Source organism: Cynocephalus volans, chromosome X (assembly GCF_027409185.1).
Source record: "Cynocephalus volans isolate mCynVol1 chromosome X, mCynVol1.pri, whole genome shotgun sequence".
Taxonomy (NCBI): Eukaryota; Metazoa; Chordata; class Mammalia; order Dermoptera; family Cynocephalidae; genus Cynocephalus; species Cynocephalus volans.
In genome coordinates this window covers 170740935-170742618 of record NC_084478.1, presented here as the reverse complement: position 1 = coordinate 170742618, position 1684 = coordinate 170740935, and the positions used below count along the sequence as shown (strand labels likewise).

Genomic DNA, 1684 nt, shown 5'->3' with positions numbered 1-1684 from the left:
GGTGCCCAGGGCTCGCTACAGCTCCCGCCTCGAGCCTGGCGGGACCAGACCTGCGTTCCTGTTTGTGCAGGCGCACTAGGGCTATGACGTTTTCTAAGGGCGGAAATTGTGAGGGAGAGCCCATTGGCTAGATAGCCTTCCCGGGCTCTAGGGTCCTGTGGTGGGAACCAATCACACGGCAGGAGGCGTCACCAGGGAGTGTCTGTGCAGGCGCCCTGGGCATTCCGAGTTGCATTGTGAGTAAGGGGCAGAGCTTGGTACGGAAACGGTAGGTGGCACAGTTTCCGGTGGAATCAGTGGCAGCGTTCAAGATGGAGTCTGAGGCTGATGGCGGAGGAGCCATGCTGGTGGCAGACGAAGGTGCAGGTGACCTGGAGGCAGAGGCAGGTGCAGCTGTCAGAGCAAGGGGTGCAGACGCTCAGGTCAGGCCGGGAGACCTTGGTGGGCCACGTGGGGCAGGCGAGCCTGGTGCACCAGGCGGACCAGGTGACCGGCCACCTGGGGATCCTGGGGATCATGAAGACCCTGACGACCACGGTGGCACTGGCGATCGTGTCTGCCCTGGCGTCTCGGGAGGGGTAGGTTCTGCAGTCAGTGGCGTTCCTAAGATGGAGCGGGCACCAGGGCCCGGCGGAGATGCTGCGCCCGTGGCTGGAGGCCCGGATAACCGACAAGTCCAGTTGTATCCTATTGAGGAGCCCCTGTGGCCCGGGTAGGCAGGGGGAGTTGGGCAACAGAGGCGGGCCTCGGAGAGGGCAGGAGGGCTGAAGTACAGGTAAAGTGGGTCCTGTGGATGGTGCCTTAACCAGACCCCACCAGCACCCTCAGCGTGCCCTTCCCATCGCCTGAGAACGTGGAGATCGCCAGCCTGTTCCTGACCCCAAATGCTCAACGCCGATTGCCAGTGCAGAAGGAGATCAGTGTGAACGGCAACGTCCTCACTGTGTGAGTTCTGAAACGGGCCGGGGAGCTGGTGGCAGCAAGTGGCCAGGGCCAGTCTCAGCCCAAGGAGAGCTGCGAGCAAGACAGGGCTTAAGTTTCAGGAAGGGCTGCGCTGCTCTGGGTGTGCTGCTGTGCGGGAAGGGAGGCGCCCCTCCTCCCCTCTGACTTGATTTTCTCCTTCTCTCCATGTTAGACGACTGACTGCTGAAGATCCCAGCCATCTCCACGTTTCTGTCATCGCCTGTCTTTACCAACTATCCGTGCTGGTGCGACTCTTCTGGCCTGTTGGGCCTCCACTTTTCTTTAAGCCTCACGAAGAAAGAGGGATCTAAGCCTAACCTCGAGTCCCGTTTTAGGCAGTGCATGCTTCCCTAGGGCAGTGATTTCTGCAGTATTTGCCACTTTGCTGTGGGGGCCTAATTTGTTTCTTGTACTTGCTTCTGGGCCTCAAGGTCCACTTGTTTTGTTGTTAATGCAAAAAATAAATCTGAGCTACTATTCGGTGTCTTGGTTCTTGTCATTGTGCTGGATTGCAAAGGACGTTGTGGGATTCAGATATTCGAGTAGTACAAGGTAATTAAAGACAATTTAGGAAATGGAAGAAAAGAATTGATTGGGTGCTGTCATTCAGCATTAACTACTTTCAACATTGTAGAGCATTTCCTTAGTGTGAAAACATTGCATTTGTATACTAAGTGCATCACAGCAGACTGTTTCTGCAGTAGGAGTTTTTGGCTTACCG

The 1684-nt window shown here is 56.4% G+C and overlaps 1 protein-coding gene across 1 annotated transcript; it reads left to right on the top strand.

Moving 5' to 3' along the window:
* Positions 1–608: 608 nt before the first annotated feature.
* Positions 609–1274, top strand: LOC134368580 (EKC/KEOPS complex subunit LAGE3-like). The gene is made up of 3 exons (XM_063085007.1): positions 609–712; positions 829–945; positions 1136–1274. The coding sequence occupies exons 1-3, from the start codon at positions 609–611 to the stop codon at positions 1272–1274; spliced, it is 360 nt and encodes a 119-aa protein (XP_062941077.1).
* Positions 1275–1684: the final 410 nt, after the last annotated feature.